Below are 25,205 nucleotides of genomic sequence, written 5' to 3' on the forward strand. Positions count from 1 at the left end.
TTAAATATTTGTTTTTGTTTCATCCTTTAAATTCCTATTGAAAGAACGTATATTTGGAACATGCTCAATTTTTTTAACCTATGGAAACTGCAGTCAAAAAGATTTGGAGATTATTTAGGAAGGGAGAGCAGGGCAGCTATTTAAGCTCACAAGGCTTCTTGAGAAGAGATGAGAATTGCTACCTTGACCGTGCTTCGGGACCAGCAGACCACAGGGCAGGAATTACACAGGGGGTGTTGGACAAAGTGGTTGAAAAGTAGAATGGGGGCCTGACAGCAGAAAGCCTTGAACCAGAGGCTGCGGCCAAGAGCATCCCAAATAATGCTGAAATGTATGCTTGCAGATGCCAGGAAGACTGAGCTAGTTTCAGAGAACAAAGTCCTGGGGGAAGAGAATGACTTGGAAGCCGGCAATCTTCATCCTCAGCATGATCAAAGCTGTCTCAAGGAGTGCCCTTGCATGAAAGGAGGCACAGATATGCAGGTACCCAGCCCTGGGAATGAACAAGGCACAGACAGCTTTGCTATCTATCATAAGCATCAGGTAGAGGCCAGTTTCCAAACATAGTGGATCCACTTGGAATCAGCAGACCCCGTAGTTCCTGGAGTAGAATTCCAGCCAACTTACTGCCTACTCTATGCCATTGGAAACCAGGAGACTGAGAATGTAGCAGAATCCTCCCAGTGCTATATCCTCGGCTTCTGGGAAACTGGAAAGTGGCTTAGGATCTCATTGCAAGTTCCCAGTCAAAACAAGCAGAGCATTATTTAAAATCTACCATAGTATGGGCTGACATATCCAATCTCATGAGAATAGATATACCCCATTCCAAAAAGCCCTTTTCCAGTGGTGGAGACTCTTACTAACATCAAATATATAGTCTTGTAAAATCGATTGCACCTTGTGCTACGTGCTGTAAAAAATGATGTATAAACCTCGTAAAAGTTGTATGAAAGGGAAATCGTGATTCCCTGCTCCTCATCCCTCCCCAGCGGTTTTATAAGGTCCTTTTTCTTTTTATAGACCAAGAAAGAGGCAAGTGCTGAGACAGAATATATGAAGCAACAATATGAAGAAGACCTTCGTAAAATCAAACATCAGACAGAAGAGGAGAAGAAACATCTCCAAGACCAGCTAGTGAAGCGACTGGAAGACTTGGTAAACAAGCACACCGTGGAAATCAAATCCGTTCGCTCATCTGTGGAGGCCGAAAGAAAGAAACTGCAGAAGGTGAGGCCTACTTCCATAGAGACCGTTCTGGTTCTTTTTGCTTTCTCCCACCTCCTTTCTTCCCTTTTTTGTTGCTTCTTTTCTTCCTCGAGCATTTACCCAGCTCCTGTTCTGTACACATGTAAGCTGCTTCTCTGAATACACACAGATGAAACGTACAGTGATGATAGATAGCAGAGCTCCCTATGCCTTCTCCAAAGGGAGTTCAGGGTCTTTTGGAGGAGACAGAGGGACACCCCTATAGGCCTGGAGTCATTGACGTGGGGTGGAATCGTGTCATGAGTGGTGAACTTAGGGAAATTCAACTCCACTTACTCTGCAAAAACACACAGAGAAATACCATGAACCAAAAATTCAGGCCTGAAGGACTTCCTGGATCCGGTTCCCCACTCTAGCACCACACTTCAAGTGATTTAACCTGGGCCCCCACAGAGGGAAGTTCCACGTGCCTCAGGATCCTCATTTGTTAAATGGAGGATAATAATAATAGCACCTTGTAGAGTAGCTGCAAGGATTTAATGAGGAGCCACGTGAAGACACAAGGTGCAGCCTAATGCCTAGGACACGTGGGCAGCAGGCCGATGCAGGTAATTAATCAGCAGCGTGCCAAAGTGAGGGAAAATTCTGCCTGTGTGTGCTGTTCCACTCTCCCTCCAAACAGGGCGGCTTTCTACTGGCAAGTCATGCGAAGCCTCATCTCTTGTGTTTGCTGGAATAAGTAAGTAACATGTGAAGATTTCAGAAAAGAATGAAGTGTGAAGCAATATCATTGCGAACGTAGGTGGAATGCTTTGTTTAATTATTGCAAGGAAGCCTCTTTATAGCCCAAGATTCTGCAGTACCAGCTTTGAGTGTTCACTGAAAGATAATACTGGATCACTGGGGCGTGCACTGTTGTGCGGGGGTTACGAGTAGTAAATATGCAAGATTATATGTTAAATGAACTCGTGAAAGATCAAAAGATCAAGACTAGTCTTGGCTCTAAGTCTTAACCCTAACACAAGCTGTGTGGCTGTAGACAGGTCATATAACCTCTCTGAAGCCTGATTTCTTTTTTTTTTTTTTTTTTTTTTGAGACAGAGTCTTGGTCTGTCGCCAGGCTGAAGTGCAGTGGTGCGATCTCGGCTCACTGCAGCTTCCACCTCCCAGGTTCAAGCAATTCTCCTGCCCCAACCTCCCAAGTAGCTGGGACTACAGGCGTGTGCCACCACACCCAGCTAATTTTTGTATTTTTAGTAGAGACGGGGTTTCACCATGTTGGCCGGGTTGATCTCCATCCGGTGACCTCATGATCCGCCCTCCTTGGCCTCCCAAAGTGCTGGAATTACAGGCGTGAGCCACTATGCCCGGCCTAAAACCTGATTTCTAAAATAGGGCTAAATACTTCAAGGGTTTATTATGTAAATTAAATATGGTATTATAGTATATAGAAACCCTTATATTAGTGCAAAGCGTGTAATGAAAGTTCAAGATACGGTAAGTATTGTTAATTTCTTTTTTTCTTTTCTTTCTTTTTTTTTTTTTTTTTTTTTTGAGAAAGGGTCTCTCTCTCTTGCCTAGGCTGGAGTGCATTGGTGTGATCATGGCTCACTGCAGCCTCAACCTCCTGGGCTCAAGGGATCCTCCTACCTCAGTCTCCTGAGTAACTGGGGCTGCAGGTGCATGCTACCATGCCTGGTTAATTTTTAAATTTTTCTGTAGAGATGGGGATCTCACTATGTTGCCCAGCTGGTCTTGAACTCCTGGACTCAAGGGATCCTCCCACCTTAGCCTCCCAAAGTGCTGGGATTATAGGCGTGTGCCACCATTCCCAGCTCTCATTGTTAATTTCCATGTGCATTGGGTAACATAATGTGTGAGAATATTATTTCATGCCCGTTATACTTTATAAAGTACCTGATACTTTAGAACACATTTAATCTTTCCAACAATATTACAAAATCTTCATATCCCCATTTAGAGTTGAGGAAACTGAAGGTCAAAGATGTTATATATCAAGACACACAGCTAAGTGGTGGAGCTGCAATTCAAACCTGATATCCTGACTCCAGAGCCCCTGGCTTCACACTGGGTAGGCAGCTGTATTGAAAGCATTTATTCCTCCCCGTGAGCTGCAACTGGTTGCACAAACCTAATCCTCAGACAAACAGATGGACACTCTTTCCATCCCCGGCCGCAAGCGGCAGGAGGGAGCGCAGCATGCTCTCTCACAGAGCTACAGCTTGCCCTGGTAACCTGTCAGCCGCACCTGACTCGGAACATGTAAATCTCACTTCGGCCTTAATAGGGGGCATGAGTCCATCTGGGATATGAATCATGTCAATAAATTGCGCTTACTTGTTTTTTTGGTTTTACATTTTGTTCATTTTCAAGAACTGAGAATTTAAATTAGGCCATGCAGATTGGGAAAGGTAAAACCTTAAAGATGCCTCCAATCTGGGGTTTATGGACTAAAAATAGATACCATTGTCCCCTGTAGAGTTAGGAGTGCACTATTTCTTTGAGCCCTTGTCTGCAGGTATATTGTGTATCCTGAATGCTACCCTAAACTAAAGAACACACTATAGGAGGTGGCCTGGAGCTGACCTGGAGGCCTTGATGCCTTCCTTGACCTCAGACTAGATGATACTGTCACCGAATCCTGATGGACAGCACAGTACACATCCTATAATTAGCATTTGCATACACTGACTCCTAGGAAAGGGATGCAGACGATGTATTCAGCACCTCCTGAGCTGTGCTAATCACTTCTGCACATTCTCATTTGTATGTGAATCACTTAGGATTCTTGGTGACAGGAATCACAAACCCACCTGGGAGTTTATGCAGAAAAGGAATTTAACAAAACATAATGGAAGACCAGGGAACTGGGCTTGGCAACTACCCAGCCAAGAATAATGTCCCAAATCTATTGCAAAACAGATTAGAACACCTATGCTGCCACCTCTGAACCTGGACCTGCAGCTTACACAGCTGAAACCACCAACACTGGGCCCTGGGCATTGCCTGGAGAACTGAGCTATCTAATATGGGAGCCAATAGACACATGTGATTACTTAAATTTGAATTAATTACAATCAAATAAAATTTAAATTTCAGTTCCTCGGTGGCACTAGCCGCATTTCAAGTGCTCCCTAGTCATATGTGACCAGCACAGGTCATATGTGACCAGTGGCTACCCTAATGACCAGCACAGCCCTGAGGGATTTCTGCACATAAGCTATGTCACACTGTGGAACATTCCATCATCACAGAAAGTTCAGGTGGTCAGTACAGCTCTAGAACAGCTGGCCCTGCTGCCCCTGAAAACTGCAGGTGCCAAATTTTGTGTGACTCCCACTGTCCACATCACTGGCCTCTGATTTGAAATCCAGGATAGGTGCGCCTTACTGGGGAGCTTCAGTCACATGCCCATGCTCAAGTTGCTGGCAGTCTGGTGTTTTCCAGGTCTATGATAAGAAGAGAGCTCTGATGCATCAGATGGAGAGCTCTCAAACATCCAAATGGAAGGGAGGCTAGATCTTTGGCAGCCAAAAGGAATGACAACTCTCCACTCAGCCATCAGATCCCGACCTCAGCTCTGTTATTGTTTTTCCATTTCATAGACAAGGAACTTGGGAAATTAAGTAACTTGAGTAGAACACAACTAAGAGATAACAGAGTTGGAAATGAATCAGGCCTGTCTGACTCCACAGCCAGTAATTCTTGCTCTCTACCAGTCTACGTGTATAAAAGAATATGCATTGCCCTGGGCCTTGGATAGTAACATTCAGGTCCTTGCTCTGCCATTATCCATATACTGTTTGTTGATCGTTGACTGAATGCATACTTATGTTTTGAGCAATGCAGGGATACAGGAATCGGCCATGTCTTCAGGGAATACACAGTCTGGTAGGGAGGAAAAGATCTAGTGAAACAATCAGAGTCAAGTCAGTGTGTACTAAGCACTGTGCCTGGGGAGAGCATTCTCACTGTCAAATCTTAAATATGTCACTTCGAACCATTATGGGCCTCTGTTTTCTCATTTTAAATAACAAACGTTAATGATATTATTTTCTCAAATTTTTTCTTTATTTGTACCACCACCAAGAGCTCAGATTTTTTTTTTCATATTTCTATCAATTCCCAAAATACCCCTGGTTATTTAGAAGTATATTGTTCAATTTTTAACTATTTGGTACATTTCTAGATACCATTTTATTATTGATTTCTAATTCAGTTCCCCTGTGGTTAGAGAATAGATTCTGTCATTTCATTCCTTTGAAATTTGTTCAGCTTGTTTTTGACCCAAATGTGGTCTGTCTAGATGAATGGTTTCTGTGTGCTTGAAAAGAATCGGAATCTGCTGCTGTTGGGTGGAGTGTTCTATAAAAGCTAATTAGGTCAAGTTGGTTGATAGTATTGTTCAAGTCTATTATGTCCTTACTGATTTTTCTCTACTTGTTCTGTTGATCATTGAGAGAGGAAGATTGAAATCTCAAATTAGAATTGTAGATTTGTCTCTTTCTCCTTTTGGTTCTCAGTTTTTGCTTCATGAAAATTGAAACCTTTTTATTAGTGCATATACATTTAGGATTCTTGTGTCTTCTTGATGAATTGATTCTTATTATTTATGAAATATTATTTGTCCTGAAGTCTGCTTTGTCTGATAATATATACATATTCTAGCATGTTTACGGTTAGTGTATCTTGGTCTATTTTAATCTGTCCTTTTATGTTAACCTACCTGTGTCTTTCTATTAAAAGTGCTTTTGTGGTATACTTGAATCCTTTTTTATACAGATTGACAATCTCCGCCTTTTAGGGGACCTTCAGACCATTCACATTTAATGTAATTAAGTGTACCAGCTTGTTTTTCCTACTTGTCACATCTGTTCCCCACCCCCTTTTTCTGTTTAATTTGGATACATTGAGTATTTTGGGGGTTTTCCATTTTCTAGCTCCACCTTTGACTTATTAGATATGCTCTCTTTTGGCAAAGTGGAGAGCTAGTGGTTACTCTAGGATTTGGAATATGCATCTTTAAATTTATTGGTCTGTCTTGAAATACATTACTTCACACATATAAACCTCATGATAATACATTTTCATTTTACCCTTTGTGTTCTTTGTACAATGGTTGTTATATGTTGTATTTTATTTTACACATGCTATAAATCCCACAGTATGTTGCTTTTATATTTGCTTAAACGGACAACCATATTTTAGAGAAAAAAATTTAATGAGAAAAAAGGGTCATTTTCCCATTTGTTTGCCATTTCTGCAGACTTCATTCCTTTGGTGACTTCAAGTGCCTGTATAGTATCATTTTTCTTTAGTCTAAAAAACTTCCTATAACATTTCTTGTAGCATGTGTCAACTCCTACTCACAACATATTTTCTTTCTCTATTTTGCCTTCATTTTTGTTGGATATTTTTACTGGATATAGAATTCTAGGTTGACAGTTGTTTTTTCTTTCAACACTTTAAAAATGTCATTCAGTATCTTTTGGTTTGCATTTTCTTCTAGTGAAAAGTTAACAGCCACATTTATCTTCTTTTCCTTTTGCATGGTATGTTTCTTCTTATCGACTGCTTTCAAGATTTTCTCTTTATCACTAGTTTTCAACAATTTGATTATGATATGCCATGATGTGATTTCCTTTTTTTTTGAGACGGAGTTTCACTCTTATTGCCCAGGCTGGAGTACAATGGTGCGATCTCGGCTCACTGCAACCTCCGCCTCCCGGTTTCAAGCGATTCTCCTGCCTCAGCCTCCTGAGTAGCTGGGATTACAGGCATGAGCCACCACGCCCAGCTAGTTTTGTATTTTTAGTAGAAATGGGCTTTCTCCATGTTGGTCAGGCTGGTCTGGAACTCCCAACCTCAGGTGATCCACCCACCTTGGCCTCCCAAAGTGCTGGGATTACAGGCGTGAGCCACTGCATCTGGTTGCCATGATGTGATTTTTCTTTGTGTTTTTGTTATAAGCTCATTGTGTCTATGGGTTTACAGTTTTCATGAAATTTGGAAATTTTAAGGCCATTATTTCTTCCATTTGTTTTTCCTGCTCTTGCTCCTCTTCTAATATTGTCCCACAAGTCATTGAGATTCTCTTCAGATTCTTTGTCTCTGTGTTTAAGTTTGGATAATTTCTCTTGCTGTATCTTTCTTTCTGTACTATCTAATCTTTTTAAAACCCCATTTAGTACATTTTTGACTTTAGATATTATAATTTTTTGCCTTAGAAATTCCCTTCTCTTCTTCTTTACAGTTTTCTTTTCCATCCTCATTATTTTCATGTTTTCCTTTAAATTATTGAACATATTTGTAATTGTTCCTTTAGCATTATCTCTGTCAATTTTGGGTCTTTTTGATTGACTGGTTGTTCTGCTCTTTATGAGTCACATTTTTCTGCTTCTTTGCCTATTTAGTAATTTTTTATTGGATGCTGGACATTAAGAATGTTAAGTTATTAAACATCTGGATTTTACTGTCATTTTTGCTACATTTTCTTTTGACAGGCAGTTAAATTACTTGTGAACCAGCTTCATTGTGTGAGACATCTTTATTATGATAAATTAGACAAAATATAAAATTTTCAGTTTTCTAGATTTATTTTTAAGCTTTGTTGGGATGAATCTAGAGTAGAATTTTCTCTAGTTCTAGTTAAGCCCTACTACTGAGTTGGGATGCTTCATGGGGTCTCCCATGTATTGATTAGTATCAATGTTGGTATTATTGCTAATGACTGGTTCTGATTGATTATTTATTTATTTATTTATTTTTTTTTTTGAGACAGAGTCTCACTGTGTCACCCAGGCTGGAGTGCAGTGGTGCATTCTCAGCTCACTGCAAGCTCCGCCTCCCAGGTTAACACCATTCTCCTGCCTCAGCCTTCTGGAGTGATTATTTAAGGCCTTGTACTGGTTGACTCTTTCAGTTGCATCATGAACTTTAAATATATATGCCAAATAATTAACTTTTCTTTTTGAAAAAACGTTACAAGTTTTCTCTTAAAACTCCAGCTGAAATCTCCACATAGTAATTGTTTGTGGTTGCTCAGTTGTTGTCCCTTACAGTGGCACTTTTACATCGCTTTTCCTTGATTACCTGTAATTGTAGTCAATCTGGACAAAGAAACAGAAAATGAGTGTGAGTCCTGTATCTACGTCTTATCAGCTGTGGGATTTCCTCTGTGTAAAATGGGTGCCATCAAACCTGTTTTCCTGGGTATCTGAAAGTTCAGTGAGAATAGCGTTTATGAAAATGCTCTGTGAATTCTAAAAGTTAATGGCCCATGAAACAGTCTTCTAGATTCGGGATGAAGCAGTTTAAATATCTGAGAGCATTCGTCTCCTTTTTTCTTAATGTCCTTGTCTTTGTTATTTATTTTATTTTATTTTTTCTCTTTATCTGAGTTAAGGGAATTTTCCTGTTGAAATCTTCAAGGTCACTTTCGGCTGAGCTGGACTGGGCATGCTTCTTTCAAATCTGTGTTCTCCAGTGACCCAGAAATGTTTGTTTTCTGACAGTAAACCACATTATTTTGCACCCAAAATGAAGCTTACTTATGCCAAAAATTACTGCTGAAATTGATTATTTCCATCTGTGGGGCAATTTTTTTCACATTAGGTTCATTTGTCAAGGTTACAGCTGAAGCTATGATTAGTTACTTGTAGACTGGGAAGTTATGTAAAATTAGAAATAGCCATTCCTTTATGCTAAAAATTATTATCACAGGGGATTGTCACCGTGCTGTTACAGTGAACACATGTTGGCAGTGTCAGTGAGTGTCTTCTTTATTAAAGCATGTTAAACAAAACTTCTGTTCAATAAAAGCTTCTATGGATGAGAAGCTAATTAATGAAGTAAAGAAAATGAATTTTTGTTGAAGGGATGGCCTTGCTGCTGCTGAGTGCTTAAGTGACCTGAACTTGTTTGAAACCAAAGGAGAATTTACATACTGTGTTTAGAAAATAAGCTCTCAAAAACAACAAGCCCTGCAAAAGGGGATCATAGATTTACTGAACAGAGACTATACACATGTTAAATGTCTGGGGTTTTTTTCTTCTCTTTAAGTGACTGACCCCAGGAAAAATGCTAAGGGCCTTCCCAGAGTCACTGGCCTAGGCTGGGCTTGGCCCCACAGTCAGTGTAAAGGTGTCATGGAGGTGATCAGCAGCAGTATATTTTTAGATGTTCAACTTGGAAACCCAGGAGTCAAACATGATCCCTTTCTAACCCCTCACATTCAGTCATCCATCTAATATATTAATTCTGCTTCTTCAGTGACTGTGGAATTCCTCCACTTCCCCCTCTCCTCAGTGGTACCTTGCTGATCCAGTCAACCACCATTTCATGATGGAATGTGCAATGATTTCCCTGCCTCCAGTCTCCCCACTTCATGTAATCTAATCTTCATTGCAGTGGAACCTTCTTAAAATTCAACCTTCGTTTCAAACTCTCCAATCACTCCTTATCATCTTTATAATGTATTAAATAGTTCTAATTCCTTAACATGGTTTTTAAGACCCTACAGAGGCAGACTCCTGATTGCTCTCTCCTGCTTTATCCCACACCTCTCCCCTGTCCAACTCTGCCCTCCAGCCTTTTACTTTTTATTCATTCATTCATTCATTCATTCATTCATTCATTCAGAGACAGGGTCTTGCTTTGACACCCAGGCTGGAATACAGTGATGCGATCATGGCTCACTGCAGCTTCGAACTCCTGGGCTCAAGTGATCCTCCTGCCTCAGCCCCCTGAGTAGCTAAGACATGCCACCAAGCCCAGCTAATTTTTTAAAAATTTCATACAGATAGTGTCTCGCTGTGTTGCCAAGGCTAGTCTCAAACTCCTGGCCTCAAAAAATTCTACAGCCTCAGTCTCCCAAAGTGTTGGGATTATAGGCATGAGCCACACTCAGTGGTTCCAGCCTTTTAGTTCATCATTCATTCCATGTTCTTTCCCTTGACAAAGAGCATTTTCTCCCTGCTCCCGAATTTTCCTGCCTGATCCTGTCCAGTTCTTACTGATCCTTCCAGTCCAGCTTAAACATGGGTTTTCCTTCAAGTCTTCTCTGCTCAGCCTAGTGATGCTGTTGTCTGATACATGACAACTTCTGTACTCACACAGTCAAGCGTTTTTCTGTACTAGGAGCTAAACTTTCCTTGAGAAGGCAGGGAAGAAGCACAGTCAACCAGTCAGGCTTTCCTGAGTTCAAATCTTGACCCTGGGCAAGGCATTTAACCTCTTTAAGTTTCATTTATTTATCTTTACAATAAGCCTTGGTGGTAGTACCTAAGTCATAGGGCTTTCACAAAGACCAAAGAGATGGTCTGTGTAAAGTGCCAGCAAATGGCATGTACTCGGCAAATGTCAGCTACCGTTATCAAGTCCATTGGATCTACAGGTCCATAATCAACTGACAGCCTAGGAAAGCCACTCTACAAACACCTGCTGGATATTGTAACCTCTAATTCATAGGGAATTTTGGAATGTCTGAGGGCTTGGTTCTTTAATGTCTTATATTTTCCTCATGTTCTCATTCCTGTTCTCTAGCTTTTCTCATTCAAATGCATGCCTCAATACATTCTGTATGCTGATGGCTCCCAAATGCATACTCCAACCCAGAACCCTCCCCTGAATTCCAGACCTTCTATCTATCTACTTAGACATCTGACAGATGTATCAAACTTGACACACACAGACAAGCTCCTCAGAGGGTCCCTGAATCCACTCCTGTCTTCCCCATCTCAGTTCATGGTGGCACCATTCTCTCCTTGCTTAGGTCAGAAAGCCTGGTGCCATCCTGACCTCTCCTTTCAGTGAGTCCTGTCAGTCAACATTCCACATATGTCCCAAGTTCTACCCCTCCTCCCAGCTGCACTGCTGCCACAGGCCCAGCCACCATCACTCTTACCTCAGTTACCACCACAGTCTCCTCCCAGGCCTGCCTGCCACTGCTCTCCCCCCACCCCTCCACCCACATCAGTCTGTACTCAAGACAGAAACCAGTAGTGAAGCTGGGCATGGTGGCTTATGCATGTAATCCCAGCACTTTGAGAGGTGGAAGTGGGAGTATCACTGGAGTTTAGGAGTTCGAGACCAGCCTGAGCAACATAGCAAGACGCCATCTCTACAAAAAAATTTTAAAAATCAGCTGGGCATGGTGTCATGCACCTGTAGTCCCAGCTACTTGGGAGGCTGAGGTAGGAGGATTGCTTGAGCCCAGGTGGTCAAGACTGCAGTGAGCCATGATTGTGCTATTGTACTCCAGTCTGGGTGACAGAGCAAGACTTTGTCTCAAAAAAAAAAAAAAAAAAAAAAAAAAAAAAAAAAAAAAAAAACACACACACAGTAGCGAGCTTATCCAAATATCATTGCAACCACATCACTACATCACTCCTCTGACCAACAGTTAAGTGGCCTTCACCTCACTGTAAGTCTAACTTTGATGTTTGAGGCCTCAGATAGTGCTCCTCAGACCTCATCTAGTCCAGCCACCGTGGCTCCGCTCTGTCCTTAGAATGTGCCAGGGCCTTTGCACATCGGACATCTCACACCCAGACATCTCCTTGGTGAACTCCCTCACTTATTACAGGATTTTACTCCAAAGTCACTTTCTGGAGCCCCTTCTCTGGCCACGTTATCTAACATTTCAGCCCCTGCGCAGCACTGCAGAGCCCCTCCCGGCTTTATTATTTCTCCAGCCAACCTAGTGTTTGCCGTCTTGTTTACTCATGGACTTTGCTGCCTATCTTTTTCACTCAAATGTCAGTTTCCTGGTGTGTAGGAATTCTCCCTTTTATCTCCCCAGCTCGGAGAATAGTGCCTGGCACACAGTAGATCTCAAGAAATATTTGTTGAATGAATGAGTGATACAGTATCTACCTAAAGTTCAGCTAAGAGGAACAGACTATCTCATTCACTCCTCTAGATACATGCACAATTTCCATAGAAATTAAGCTAGAATAGAAAGCCTAGGTCTCTATGAGAATAATATTAGTGCTTATCATCTACTGATCCTTTACTATGTACCTGGAGTGGCAGGGAGCATGTGAGGAGCACAGTGAGTCACTGAGAGGTTAGGAAATGTGCTTGAGATGACAGATGGAACGTGACTGCACCACTCATGTGGTCCCCAGAATGTTCCTTCACCTGGATCTGCTTTGCACTGAGGTTCATGGGCTGTGGTGAGGGACCATGGAGCAATCGGCCCTGGGAATCCCATCATTTATTTTATTTTATTATTTATTTATTTTTAAAATAGAGACACCATCTCACTACGTTCCCTGGGCTGGTCTCGAACTCCTGGGCTCAAGCGATCCACTTGCCTCGGCCTCCCAAAGTGCTGGGATTACAGGCGTAAACCACTGTACCCAGCTAACCCCATCATTTTGACTCATGTATGGATGCTGTTGAGAAGAAATTTTGTACTGCTTTTTCTATTTCCCTGCATCCGAAAATGTAGTTGGCTTTTTAACTTATGTGACACTGAGAATTTTGTTAGTAATGAATGTGACACTGAAAATTTTGTTAGTAATGAGCATTTTTTTTAAATTTGACACTAGCAAACTTAAAGATAACAATATGCCCCACCCCACCCCTACATATATCAGGCTTTGTGGTGTGAAGTTAACACGTGTTTTCTTTTGACCTTCTCGTGTATGTCTAATTTATGTTTATTTGCGGTATTTTATGACTCTCGTAAGCTTCTTTGATCTCTGGGAATAAGGCAGGGTGTGAAAACGTTAAGTGTCCTGTTTTCGTGCCTTGTATGGTTAACTCTTCCAGTCGTCATTTAGGAAGTAGAAGCACAGCTGGAGGAAGTGAGGAAGAAATCAGAAAAGGAGATAAAGCAGCTGGAAGAAGAGAAAGCAGCCCTCAACGTGAAGCTCCAGAATTCTCTGCTCGAGGTAAGCCCTGAACAAATGCAAGCCTTGGGGTGCTGTTTCTGGTCCCTGGGAGCTTCTGCCTAACTGAGAAGCCAAGAATTTTGGAAGACAGGAAAGGACAGTCAGCCAGACAGGAAGGCTGTCTCAGGGGGCATGCATTTAACTGCAAGTAACAGAGAACCAGATTAGAGGTGCTTAAACAAAGACGCCTTTAATGTCTCAAATAAGAGAAGGACACAAGAGGCCGCTGGTGTTGGTTCTGTGGCTTCATGAAGGCACAAGTGGATAACCTGCAGTTCCCCTGCCTTTCCTTCCCCAAGGCTACATTCGCCCCTTTGTGGGCTCTTAGCAATTTTGCCTTTCTAGGTCCTTCCTTTATTAAAAAAATTAAAAATTTATATTTTATGACTGCAGTGGTAGAAATATGAGTATCATCCAGACTATACATTTTTCTGATTTTAAAAGAAATTAACACATTTTCGTGGGCACCTGAAAGTATCAAAGAACTAGTAGAAAAGGCTAGAAACAGAATCCTAAGAGCCAATTTCTGAGCCTGCTTAAACCAAAAAAATGTCAACAAGTTTCCTTCCTTCCTTCCCCTGTCCTCCCTCAAACCTTCCAGATGAGACCTGTGTCTCCCACCTGCTTCAGGAACCCATGACACCAGTTCCTCAGCCCTGCTGTACATCACAACCTCTGGGGTATTTTTAAGAACACAGAAGCCACGTGCAAAACAGTATTGATTGTTTAGGAATAGCCAAGAGGTCAATCTAAACAAAGCACGAGGATAATAGAATCAAACTGGGCCAGTGGTTATCTCTAGAAGGGAGAGAGTGTAAGGGGCTGCAGCTGTACTTGTGACCTGTTATTTCTTTAGCTGAGTGATGAGTACACAGGTGTGATGTTTTCTCTAACTCCTTCTATTTCTAAAATTATTATTTTAAAAAATGATGAGCATGTCATTCCTTAGACTTGATATTTCAGGGTCTAGAGGTGGGTCTTGGTGAAAAGTTCTGGGATAGAGTCTTCTGTTCCAGCCCAGACCAAGGTGGGGCTGCACAGCAAAGAAGCTTTCTCTCTCCTTCCTCCTTCCATCCCTGCTGTCCTCCCTTCCTCCCGCCTTTCCCTTACTCCTTCCTCCTTCACTTCTCCTCCCTCCATCTCTTCCTCTCGCCCTGTTGAAGATACACTGCCAGTCTTCATGTTGTATCTGGACCACACCTCGCTGCAGAGCTTAAGGTGGCCTCATGTACATGTATGAGATCAGCCTAGTTATTCATTTTTTGTTTGTTTGTTTTGAGGCAGAGTCTCGCTCTGTTGCCCAACTGGAGCGCAGTGGCGTGATCTTGGCTCACTGCAACCTCCGCCTCCCAGGTTCAAGCAATTTTCCTGCCTCAGCCTCCTGAGTAGCTGGGATTACAGGCACCTGACACCACGCCTGGCTAATTTTTGTATTTTTAGTACAGATGGGGTTTCACCATGTTGGCCAGGATGATTTCAACTTCTTGACCTTGTGATCCACCTGCCTTGGCCTCCCAAAGTGCTGGGATTACAGACCCAGTTATTCTTTTGAATAACACAGGTCAGGAAAGTCTGGGCCCTGACCTATTTTTGTGAATGTGCCTTAGAGCTCTTTTTTTTTTTTTTTTTTTTAGTGGAATCTCACTGTCACCCAGGCTGGAGTGCAGTGGCATGATCCCAGCTCACTGCAACTTCTGCCTCCCAGGTTCAAGCAATTCTCCTGCCTCAGCCTCCCAACTAGCTGGGATTACAGGAGCACACTACCACATCCGGCTAATTTTTTGTATTTTAGTAAAGACAAGGTTTCACTGTGTTGCCCAGGCTGGTTGCGAACTCCTGAGTGCAGGTGATCCACCCGCCTCTGCCTCCCAAAGTGCTGGGATTACAAGTGTGAGCTGCCGCACCTGGTCCTATTGCTGTAAATTCTGTGCAGTAGTACCTACCTTATAATGGCTGTTATGAGGATTAAAAGAGTTAATACTGTAAAAGGCTTAGGTTCCTGGCTGGGCATAGTGGTTCACCCCTATAATCTCAGCACTTTGGGAGGCTGAGGTGGGAGGATCTCTTGAGCCTAGGAGTTTGAGACCAACCTGGGCAACATAGCAAGATCCCATCTCATTTTTTAAAATAATAATAATTTTTTTTAAAAGGCTTAGATTCCTGGGTGGCACAGAACAAATGGACCATTCAGGAAGTGCTCTTATTATGTTATACATATCTCTACTGGGTGTCATTGGGGTTATAAACATTTATCTATCTCCCTCATAAAATGATAGCTTTTTAAAGGCAGGGACTATGCTTTATGATTTTACTACCTTGCTCTCACTCTGTCCCTTCCCCATCCCTCCTTGTACCTAGCATGGTGCCTAACTAAAGGTTTCTAGAAAAATTTGAGGAAAGTCTAAGTTTACTTTATGTTTTTTGGCCTCATTTTCCTCAAAGTCTAGGGGAAAGCAGTCTGTTTAATTCATATATTACAATTAGTTGGTTCATCATCATCATCATAATTAAGGCCTTACACTTTTAGAGCACCCCCAAGCCACTCTTCTCTCATTTTATCTACATAATTCTTAAATGTTGTTCATTTTCTTTACCAATTAACTTTTTTGTTTTGTTTTCAAAAGAAATTGAGTGGCCTTCCGGAAATGATATGAAAGCCACCCCACAGATCTAGTATAGAAATATGTGTGTAAATAATTTAAACGAAACTGTGGAATACTATAAACCTGCTGGGCACATTTTCTTCTGGAAAGACTAAGCAACTAGCTCATTAGACATGGCATTTCTAGGCCAGGCGCAGTGGCTCACGCCTGTAATCCCAGCACTTTTGGAGGCTGAGGCAGGTAGATCACTTAAGGTCAGGAGTTCGAGACCAGGCTGGGCAACATGGTGAAACCCCGTCTCTACTAAAAATGCAAAAAATTAGCTGGGCATGGTGGTGCGTACCTGTAGTCCCAGCTACTTGGGAGGCGGAGGCAGGAGAATCACTTGAACCTGGGAGGCAGAGGTTGCAGTGAGCCAAGATTGCACCCCTGCACTCCAGCCTGAGTGACAGAGTGAGACCCTGGCTCAAAAAAAAAAAAAAAGTATTTCTAGAAGTGTGTGTAAAATTTGCCTAATGGGGCACTCTTCCCAGAACAGACTGACCCAGGAGAATTGATTCCCGGATGAATGACTGTATCAAGGAGGCAGAACTTGGTTTCATTGCATGGTGTTTCTTGTCTCCTCTTTTAGGTTTTAAGGCTGGAAGAATTTATCCAACAAAATAAGGCACGCCCCACAAAAGCTGAGGAAAGGCCCCAGGAATTAGGCTGCCAGCGCTGCAGCATTCTGGAGACCCAGGTAACCTCCAGCTTTGTCAGATTTAATTGAAGATATTTCTCTTCTCAGTCTCAGCCTTTCAGTGTCCCCAGTGACGCATGTTGATGTTAATGGGCTCTTTTACATCTCCCCTTGACACTGCCAAAATGCCTGGGAAAAAAAAAAAAATCACCACAAAATCCATTCACAGAAACCACGAAGGAAATAGAATTCTGACTAATTATCTGGGTGGTTTGAAAAAGAATAAGGCCTGTCAGATGAGTCTCCGCTCTCTCTCTGAGAGCAGCCTGCCTGGCGGATAAAGGGCGCACTCAACTAGAGCAGGGCCTTTGATTATGCCCACCACGAACCCCAGTAACAGTCATAAATGCCCCTCTCTTGCCCCGGCTGTCTCCCTCCACAGCCATGATCTCATTTACTCTCACAGCAGCCCTTGTCCGTGAAGCTGCCCTTTCAGGGACGCCGCTTGAGGATAGAAACTGGTTGGTTTGTGTCTCTGTCTGGCCTGCAGTGAGTTGTATTGTTCTCTAGGATCACCATAATGAATGACCGCATACTTGGTGGCTTCCGCGATGGAAATGTACTCTCTCACAGTTCTGGAGGCCAGAGGTCTGAAATCAAGGTGTTGGCGGGGTTGGTTTATTTTGGAGGCTGCAAGGGAGAACCTGGTCTGTGCCGCTCCCCTCGCCTCTGGTGGTTGCTGGGCAATCCTGGTGTTCCTTGGCCAGTCTTCCTTGCAGACGCGTCACTCCGATCTCTGCCTCCGTCATCACATGGCCTCCTTCCCCGAGTGTCTGAGTCTTTGTGTCTTCACATAGCCTTCTTATAAAGACACCAGTCATTGGATTTAGGGCGCACTCTACTACGGTATGACTTCATCGTAACTAATTGCATCTGCAAAGATCCTATTTCCAAATAAGGTCACATTCATAGGTACCGGGGCTTAAGACTTCAGCATATCTTCTTAGAGACACAGCCTAACCCACAAGATAGGCACTCAGTGAATGTTTGTTGTACCATGTCAGGAATATAAATAATCCCTGTGAAGTGGGCGCTTGAGTACCCTGGCTTGAATAACCCTCTTAATTCCTGTTTTGGCAGCAAGAGAGCCAAAAAAAAAAAAAAAACCCACGGCCTTCAATTTCACTTATTTGATTGCTGCCTGCAATTTTCAGGCCATTTCAAACTCCAGGCGGGAAAACACTACATGAGTGAGTCTGAATCTTCCCACATCAATCTCACCAGTCTCTTGTTTACCCATTTCTGTCTACACGAGTGTCCTCAGGAACTGCAGTTTCTCTCCCATGACCCCCATCTTCCAGGGCTCAGGCCCTGGTCCTGCCAACAGCCCCCATGACATACTCCTCTGGGATAACCTCCAGTCAACCACATATTCACCAGGGCAAGAAAGAACCAAAATCTAGTGACTGTGGATTTAAATAATAATTGACGTTTGTATGTGAACTCGTCAGTCATAGAGCACTGTTCTCATCTTTGACTTCATTGGAGTTTTTTGTTTTGGAGACAGGGTCTTGCTCTGTTCCCCAGGCTGCGGCGCAGTGATACAATCATGGCTCACTGCAGCCTCGACCTCCTGGCCTCAAGTGATCCTCCCACCTAAGCCTCCCAAGTAGCTGTGACCTCATATGTATGCCACCATTAGTAGAGACGGTGTTTCATCATGTTGGCCAGGCTAGTCTTGAACTCCTAACCTCAGGTGATCCTCCCAAAGTGCTGGGATTACAGGCATGAGTCAGCATGCTCAGCTTCATGGGAATTATGCAACAACCCTGTAAGGCACCCATTTTACAGAAGAGAAAACTGAAGGTGAGGGCAGGTGACCTGCCCGCAGTCACAGGCCAGTAAATAGCCAAGACAGGATGGAACCACGGGCTCTGATCCCCCCCTCTCTCCATAAGAGCGGCACATGCCCAGGATGCCTTCCAGATAAAACAGGCCCCAGCTGTCATTGGGTTAAGGGGAGCAGTCAGGACTCTCTGGGTTTCCTCCTTCCTCTGACACCCAGAAAAGGGGAGAATCCTTGAGCAGCCCTGTTGCCCCCGCTGCCCCCTGCCACTCCAGTAAGCCTGGAAGAGAATCCTAAAGGAGCAGAGGCACCCTCATCCACAAGGCTTTCCCCTTCCTGATCGGAGGCTGTCCCCCTCCTTTCAGAAGATTTCTGCCTGAGGGAGGTGCAGACATGTTCATTCTCCTCAGTTTCTTAAGAACCAGTCTCATGAGCTGGCATTCCAGAGAACTTTTGGCCCCAGGGACAGCTGCATCTTTCACCAGCACCATGTGGGGCTTCCCAGAAAGGTTGTCCTGAGATATTCAAGTATTTCTCAGCTCCTCAAAGTGACGGTGGCAGGGAGATGGACTGGAGTTGGCTGATATCCTTCTTGATGAAATTAAATCTGAAATAAGATTGGTAAGCTGGAGACTGAATTAGAAAATGCAGTTCAGGAAGATCGTAGAGCAGGCTGTATTTTAGGAGGGAAAATAAACACGTAGAAGTTCTAGGTATGTTCCAGGGCTGATGACCCGAGTCTACCCATCATGGTCACGATGTCCATGAGCCGGTGCTATCACCACAGCTCAACTTCAGCACTTGACTTTGGGGTTGGATAATTCTTTGTTTTGGTGAGTTGCGGGGAGCTGTGCTGTGTGCTGCAGTTTATATAGCAGCCTCCTTGGCCTTTACCCACAAGATGCCAGTAGTACCCTCCCAACCGAAAATGTCTCCTGGGGGCAAAACTATCCCCAGTAGAGAACCACCTCTGTAGCTAAAAAAGCAAGTCCTGAAGAAGTCCAGAATACAAGTACCTGTTAGGAACCATGGGTTGGTCCACCAGGAAACTCCTCAGCCTTTTTTTTTTTTTTTTTTTTTTTTTTTTTTTGAGACACAGTCTCACTCTGTCACCCAGGCTGGAGTGCAATGACCCAATCTCAGCTCACTGCAACCTCCGCCTCCCGAGTTCAAGCTATTCTTCTGCCTCAGCCTCCCGAGTAGCTGGGACCACAGGTGTGCACCCATGCCCGGCTAATTTTTGTATTTTTAGTAAAGATGAAGTTTCACCATATTGGTCTATGTCTCGAACTCCTGACCTCATGATCTGCCCACCTCGGCCTCCCAAAGTGCTGGGATTACAGGCGTGAGCCACCACGCCCAGCCCTCCTCAGCCTTCTTAACCTAGAATGTTGTCTTTCAATGAGCTTGGTTTCTTTTTTTTTTTTTTTTTTAAGTTCCAGGGTACATGTGCAGGATGTACAGGTTTGTTACCTAGATAAACATGTGCCATAGTGGTTTGCTACACCTATCAACCCATCACCTAGGTACTAAGCCCAGCATGTATTAGCTCTTTTCCCTACTGCCCTCCCCCAAGAGGCCGCAGTAAGTGTTGTTCCCCTCCCTGTATCCTTGTGTTCTCGTGGTTCAGCTCCCACTTATAAGCGAGAACTTGTGGCGTTTGGTTTTCTGTTCCTGTGTTAGTTTGCTGAGGATTATGGCTTCCAGCTCCATCCATGTCCCTGCAAAGGACATGATCTCATTCTTTTTGATGGCTGCATAGTACTCTGTGGTGTATATGTACCACATTTTCTTTATTCAGTCTATCATTGATGGGCATTTGGGTTGGTTTGATGTCTTTGCTATTGTGAATAGTGAATGAGCTCGGTTTCCAGAGGGAAGTGCAGATGCCTCCTCTATACCGTTGCAGCAGGAACCTCGACAAATATCAGTTTCATTTGATTCAACTCAGTATGCACATTATTCATTCATTCTGCAGTTGTGCGTGCAATACCTGGGATATGCCAGCCTCTGAGCTGGATGCTAGAGGGAGAAGTGTGCATAAACAAATAGCTGGAAAACAATGTGGACAATTAGTAACAGCTTAAACATCTGGTGCTGTTTTCTATTAGGCATTTTGCAGGTATTGTTTGTTCTTTCAAATTAAGACCTCTTTTCAAATAAGCAATCCACGTATATGGTACAGAACTCAAATGGTATATAAAGGTATACGTTGGAAAGCATTTTCCCTCTTACTGTGGAGTTCCCTATCCCAGGGAAAACTACTTGTTGTGTTTTATCTTATCTCTTTTTATATATCCTTTCAGAGATATACTGTATATACAGGCATAATTGTGGATTTTTAAAATACAAATGATAGCATACTCTCATGAAATCTTTTTTTTTTTTTTTTTTGTTTTGGAGACTGGATCTTGTTCTGTCACCCAGAGTAGAGTGTAGTCCTGGCTCACTGCAATCCTCGACGTCCTGACTCAGCCTCCTGAGTGGCTGGGACTACAGGTACCCACCACCACGCCTGACTAATTTTTTGGTCTCACTGCAATCCTCAGCTCACTGCAGTCCTGGCTCACTGCAATCCTCCTTGCTTGGGCTCAAGCAATCCTCCTGCCTCATCCTCCTGAGTGGCTGAGACTACAGGTGCCCACCACCACGCCCAGCTAGTTTTTGTATTTTTTGTAGAGATGGGGCTTCATCATGCTGTCCAGGCTGGTCTCAAACTCCTGGGCTCAAACCATCCACCCACCTCTGCCTCCCAAAGTGCTGGGATTGCAAACATGAACCACTGCGCCTGGGCAATTCTGCTTTTCTTAACTTAAATTTTATAGCTTAGAGACACTTTTATAGCTCAGTACACTTCCCTTTCAGCTTCATTTTTTTTTAAAAAAACAAACCAACCATCTAGTTCTCCCTTGTATAGAAAAACCATATTATATTGAACCATTCCCTTGTGATTGACATTTAGATTGTTTCAATATCTCTCTATTTTAGATAATACTTCAATGGATAGCACCAGAGAGGGATATAATATAGTATAGTAGTTAAGCAAGCTCGCCCCTGAACCAGACACCTGGGTTCTTACTGGCTGGATAATCTTGGACAAATAATTTGATGTCTCTTTGCTTCACCTTTCTCATTTATATGCCAAGGATGATGATAGCATCTACTCCAGAGGGTCTTTGTGAGGTCTAAATGAATTCCTATCTGTCTGGCGTTGGAAACAGCACCTAGTGTGTGTAAATACTCCCTCGGTGCTAACTCTTGCTCCCATGGAATTTGCCGAGTTCAGTGGTATGCGCTTGTTTTTTTTTTTTTTTTTTTGAGATGGAGTCTCACTCTGTCGCCCAGGCTGGAGTGCAGTGGCCGGATCTCAGCTCACTGCAAGCTCCGCCTCCCGGGTTTAAGCCATTCTCCTGCCTCAGCCTCCCGAGTAGCTGGGACTAGCCAGCCACCTCGCCCGGATAGTTTTTTTGCATTTTTTTAGTAGAGACAGGGTTTCACCGTGTTAGCCAGGATGGTCTCGATCTCCTGACCTCGTGATCCGCCCGTCTCAGCCTCCCAAAGTGCTGGGATTACAGGCTTGAGCCACCGCGCCCAGCCTCTGCGTGTTTAACTTCAATAGATACCACCACTTGGCACCCACTGAGGTTGTTCCTCTCTGTGCCCCCACCAGCAGCACGTGTGCCTTGCTAATACAGCAAGTTACAAAACTTTCTGAACTTTTCCAGTCAGAAAAAAAAAGTGTAATCTAGTTCAAATAGTTTTGGCAAGCCAGCTCTGTGCCAGCCTGGTGAGCCGAAGCTCTGCCTAGGTCTAGATGAGGTGTGAGCAGCATACTTCAGTATGGCCATACCTGCAACCACACAGGATGGTACAAGGGGCAGAGGTAAAGCCAGGAAGGCATGGGCAGGGGCTTGAACAATCCGATGGCAGATCTGCTGGTGGAAACAGGGGCAACAGGACAGGATATTAAATGACAACTTCCCCAGTGATGTTCCTGCTGGATTGAGGCTATAAAATTTAAGTTTGCTCAAGACTCGGGTTTCAGTTTAGGCCAGTAGCTGTTCTGCCAAAGCGTTTCAGTGAGTCAAGAGAAATAAAAACAGGCCAGGCACAGTAGCTCACGTTTATAATCCCAGCACTTTGGGAGATGGAGGCGGGTGGATCACTTGAAACCAGAAGTTCAAGACCAGCCTGAGCAACATGGCAAAACCTCGTCTCTACTAAAAATACAAAAATTAGCTGGGCATGGTGGCACACCTGTAGTCTCAGCTACATGGAAGACTGAGGCACGAGAACCGCTAGGACCTGGGAGGTGGAGGTTGCAGTGAGCCAAGATTGTGCCTCTGTACTCCAGCCTGGGGAACAGAGTGAGACTCTGCCTCAAAAATAAGTAAATAAATAGATAAATAAATAAACAATAAAAATAAATCTAAAAAAGAAAGAGAGAGATAAAAATAATAATGTCAGCTGAGAGCAGGCTTTCCACTCCATTCCCAGAACATGCAGCGAGAGGGCTGCCAAACGTGGGTGTGACTCTGTCCCTACTAAACTTAGCTGGGACCTCACCAAGCTTTTAATCCTGGTTTCTCCCTGTCAGCCCTTGATTTTGCAGATTCAAAGTCTTACTAATTGGTTTCCAGAAAGCCATTTTAGTCATAATCATTCTGAAGGAAAATTTTTTTCCAGAAGATTCCTTTGGTGCCTGGGCCACACAGAACGGGCAGTGGAAAAGGGTGGAAATTTTCATACATACCCCTGCCCATGCCCTCTCCAGAAGGAAAAGGGAGTCATTTGTGGTAACTGCTATTTAAGTCATCTCGTCTCTACAAATATGTCTGAGTACCGTCACTATACAAGCCGTGGGGCTGCATGTCCAGGAGAATGAGGCCTAATCTTGGTCCTTGGAGGGCTCCTATTTCAAATGGGAGAAATAACTATTTCCTTAAATATTAACCTGTTATGATGACTGCTATGATGATGGCAAGAAGATATATTAATGGCAAGCCCATATGGGAGAGGAAGCTTTCTGTCCAGGGGAGTCCAGGAAACTATTCCAGAAGAATGACGTCTGCGGACATCTGCTTGACACTGAAATCTGAACATGACTTCACCAGGAAATGGGATGCCGTGGGGAAGCAGCCCAAGACAAGCTCCCTGAGGTGTTTGGGAAGGAGCCAGGGACACTCCCAAGCTCTCCAGGCCTGAAAATGTCCCCTGCTCCCTGGAGGCCCTGAGTAGTTTGCTGGGCAACAGTCGCCCTGTACCATATGTTGGAGGACCATAGGAATTTGAGGTGTCCGCTGTCCTGGCCGTTGGCAGGCAGATGACCACTAGGCTATTAAACAACTGTGACATCCTGAGTGTTCCTCAGGCCAATTGGGAGCCAGCACCCTCCGTCTGGTGTGAATGGAGGGGTCTGGTTCCATCTGACATAGAACAAGGCAGCCTGCCCTTCACTCTACGGAGAGGTTCCGGGCAACGGCTGAGATTCAGTGTAGGAAGACAGTGTAGGGCAGGGCCACCTGCCTAAGGCTTAGGACATGGGTTCCACCCAGCTCTACCCAAGAGCTGCTTAGGAGCCTCAGGCCAGAAACCATCCCTGAGATCAGTTTCTTCATTACTCATAATGGCAAACCCAGAGTACTTCACACAGTTCACAAACCACCCTATGAGACTTCTTATAGAGAAACCACGGCCCAAAGGGTGGCACCAGGGCCTGCGCTGTAAGCTGCAATGCTGCACTACTTCTTGTTAGTAAAACAGCAGCAATAATCCCTGCCCTTCATACCCCCAGAGACTTGTGGTAATGAACAGGAGAAAGCATATGAAGGCACTTTTCAGAACTATTAAAGATTCTGTCAATGTAAGGTGACTTTATAGTATCTATTACAGTCCCCTGTAATCATTTCAGCAAAACTCCATTACATTTGGTGTTCTATTTTAAGATGCACATAATGCTACCTTTGAAAGATTGTCAAGTGAACTTGAGAATGACTGAATATTCCTTTATAGGAGATTTCCTGGGCGTGGGTGTTTCTTTAAAATAGAAATAATCCAGAAAAGGTTAAATAAATGGAAGATGAAAGATGAGGACCTAATGTGAACATGGATTTAAAATAACCAGCCATTTGCCTGGGAGGAAGTGGGAGGAGGCATTTGCAGTGGATGGTTTGGAGGAGAAGCAGAGCCATTTATTTTTCCGTGCACTAACTATTCACACCCAGGCCACTTTAGCACTGGAGAGAGCACTGGACTGAACCTGAGAAATATGCCTTTTGGAAAAAACCCGAGAGTAGGAATTGGGTTGAACAACTCAGGATACACCAGGAGTGGTTCAGGGATGTTCTCAGAAGCCATGTTCTGAGTCTGTTTTATTTAGAGTTCAGAGAAGTGGACAATTTTTTTGTTTTGTTTTGTTTATTTCAATAGGGTTTTGGGGAACAGGTGGTGTCTGGTCACATGAAATAAGTTCTTTTTTCTGTGATATCATTATTATCATTGAACACGTGTTTAAATCTAGGCTTTTAAGGTTTTCACAAGAGAGAACTATTATATATTTAGTGCAACCAGGTACAAGACAGGCTCAAAAACAAAACTGAAAAAGATCTGTGAAAAAGCTTTCAAAATAACAAAATTTAAATATAATTTTTAATTACAAAAACTATAATTTATCATGTGTAACATGTTTTGAAATATCTATACATTGTGGAATGGCTCAATATAGCTACTTAACATATGTGTTAACTTATATGCTTGAATAAGTTCTTTAGTGCTGATTTCTGAGATGTTGGTGCACCCATCACCTGTGCAGTGAACACTGTACCCAATATGCAGTCTTTTATCCCTCACCCTCTTCTCACTCTTTGCCCTGAGTCCCCAAAGTCCGTTGTATCATTCTTATCTTTTTGCATCCTCATAGCTTAGCCCCCACTTATGAGTGAGAACGT

General features: G+C 43.4%; 1 protein-coding gene across 1 annotated transcript in view; it reads left to right on the forward strand.

Moving 5' to 3' along the window:
* Positions 1-25,205, forward strand: part of FAM184B (family with sequence similarity 184 member B) — a 157,865-nt gene that overhangs the window by 76,354 nt on the left and 56,306 nt on the right. Inside the window, exons 4-7 of the mRNA XM_030922890.1 lie at positions 344-483; positions 1,024-1,230; positions 13,020-13,130; positions 16,365-16,472. Coding sequence (XP_030778750.1) covers positions 344-483; positions 1,024-1,230; positions 13,020-13,130; positions 16,365-16,472 — 566 coding nt within the window. The remainder of the gene's footprint in view (positions 1-343; positions 484-1,023; positions 1,231-13,019; positions 13,131-16,364; positions 16,473-25,205) is intronic.

Source organism: Rhinopithecus roxellana, chromosome 2 (assembly GCF_007565055.1).
Source record: "Rhinopithecus roxellana isolate Shanxi Qingling chromosome 2, ASM756505v1, whole genome shotgun sequence".
NCBI lineage: Eukaryota > Metazoa > Chordata > Mammalia > Primates > Cercopithecidae > Rhinopithecus > Rhinopithecus roxellana.